This window comes from Cyprinodon variegatus, unplaced genomic scaffold (genome assembly GCF_000732505.1).
Source record: "Cyprinodon variegatus isolate N-32 unplaced genomic scaffold, C_variegatus-1.0 Scaffold141, whole genome shotgun sequence".
NCBI lineage: Eukaryota > Metazoa > Chordata > Actinopteri > Cyprinodontiformes > Cyprinodontidae > Cyprinodon > Cyprinodon variegatus.
In genome coordinates, this window is record NW_015150594.1 from 1,130,102 (window position 1) to 1,132,059 (window position 1,958).

The window sequence follows — 1,958 nt, forward strand, 5'->3', positions numbered from 1 at the left end:
TGACTTCCAAATAAACTCCTATGTTTTAGTCTATTTGTAGAGTAAAAACTAAATTGAAAAATTATATGTTTTGCTGCTAATGGTCATTGATTGAAAGGGCTCTGTGTGTAAAGAAAGGAAGGTGTCTGTCTGAATAAACCTAAACCACTTTGTTTCCCTCCTTCCTGCAGCTCCAGTTCAGGTTTCTCAGACAGCAGACCTCAATCTCCAGCAAGGACAGCAGGCCTCAACTCCAGCACTCCTCCACCGCCACCACCCCCTCTCCCACCTCCTCCTCCACCCCTGCCCTCATCGGGCCTGCGAGGCACTGCTCCTCCTCCTATTCCTCCTCTGCCAGTCCAGCATCAGCCTCCAGCAATCCCTCCTCCCCCTGCTCCGCTTCAGATCGCGCCCGGGGTGCTCCACCCGGCCCCACCACCTGTCGCGCCTCCACTCCACTCCTTGTCTCCAGCCCGACTCCAGCATGTCCACGAAAAGGGCCAATACAGTGGCTCTGGGACCCAATCAGATGGTACCATCTTACCCCCTCCCCCACCACCACCTCCACTCCCTCTTCCTGGAGTGCGAAGTTCATCACCCTGTCCCTCAGGCCCGCCACCTGTGCCGGCTTTCCCCTCAGCAGGAGCCATGGCTTCCCCACCTCCTCATGCCATGCATGATGTGGCTACCAAGAGGCACTATTCATCCAATCTGCCACCAATCAGCGACGCACGCAGCGTACTCTTGGAAGCAATCAGGAAAGGTCAGATGTGTTTTTATGGGTAAAACTTCAGAATCAGAGCCATTTCTACTTATTTCGGACTTTCAGGGCTGCAGTTTTTTTATTACACACTTCTTTAAAACTATTCATATTTCGAAAGGCACATGAGTTTTCAATTGCCCCTTGAACATTTAGTTCAAGTTTGTATATTGTCAATAGTCAGGAAAAGAGAAAAAATATATGAAAATATGAACATATGCCAGCATATGCTCAGAAGAATGATGATGTACAATGAATATTAAAACATTGAACACTTAAAAACACAATGGCAACTCAAGACTACATTACACCGACATCTACAGCTTGAATTCTTTAGATTCTTCTTTAGATTTCTTTTAGATTTCTCACTTCTTTAGGTAATAGATTTAAACTTGCATACTACAGAGGGATTTCAAAACATTATTTAGTGAACCTTGACTCTAATTTATAACTGTGGTTGAGAACTGCCTGTGACAAAAACGTCACACCTGAGTGGACCCCAAGTAAGGCATTGTTTCTGCTTCCCTTTTGACCAGCTTCGTTGCCTAGACAACCACAGATAACAGCCCTTCAATTTCTCCTAACAGTTTTAAAACAGTAATGTATTGTAACAGTAAAGACCTTATATAACAGTCATCAGGTCAAATGGTTATTCCCAGTATGCTTTAAAAGCTCCTCAACTACAACTACAGTCTTTTTAAAAATATTTTGCCTAACAGGTTATGTACAAGCACTAATTGCATAATTATGGTTTAGAGTAACTCATTTTAAAAGAAAACCAAATTAACAGAATATGCATTTTCATTGCATACCTTTTTAAATATGATAATATGTTCTCTTAACGGCTTTTCAGAGTCCATTATATGAAATTGCAGTTATAGGGGCTAAATCAAAACTAGATATGGATTTTTTGTAATACTCTATAAATGTCTTTTTATTTACATAAAAAAAAAAATGTAGAAGATAATTTCCTGGCTGAGAATCTGCATTCCACTGCAAACCTTCTGGTACTAGATACTGATGTTTGTTTCTATTTTCCCGCTGCAGGAATCCAGCTGCGAAAAGTGGAAGAGCAGCGAGAACAAGAGGCTAAGCATGAGCGAGTCGGGAACGACGTGGCCACCATCCTCTCACGGCGAATTGCTGTGGAGTACTCTGACTCGGAGGATGAGTCGGAGTTTGATGAAGGGGATTGGATGGAATGATAGAGGGCATTGGG

At 43.2% G+C, this 1,958-nt stretch overlaps 1 protein-coding gene across 3 annotated transcripts in view; it reads left to right on the forward strand.

Annotated features, from left to right (window-relative positions):
• Window positions 1–1,958, forward strand: part of wasf1 (WAS protein family member 1) — a 69,754-nt gene extending 67,796 nt beyond the window's left edge. For all 3 annotated transcript variants that reach the window (XM_015376780.1, XM_015376782.1, XM_015376781.1), the window contains 2 exons: window positions 171–742; window positions 1,787–1,958. In XM_015376780.1, coding sequence (XP_015232266.1) covers window positions 171–742; window positions 1,787–1,944 — 730 coding nt within the window. In that variant the 3' untranslated portion in view covers window positions 1,945–1,958. The remainder of the gene's footprint in view (window positions 1–170; window positions 743–1,786) is intronic.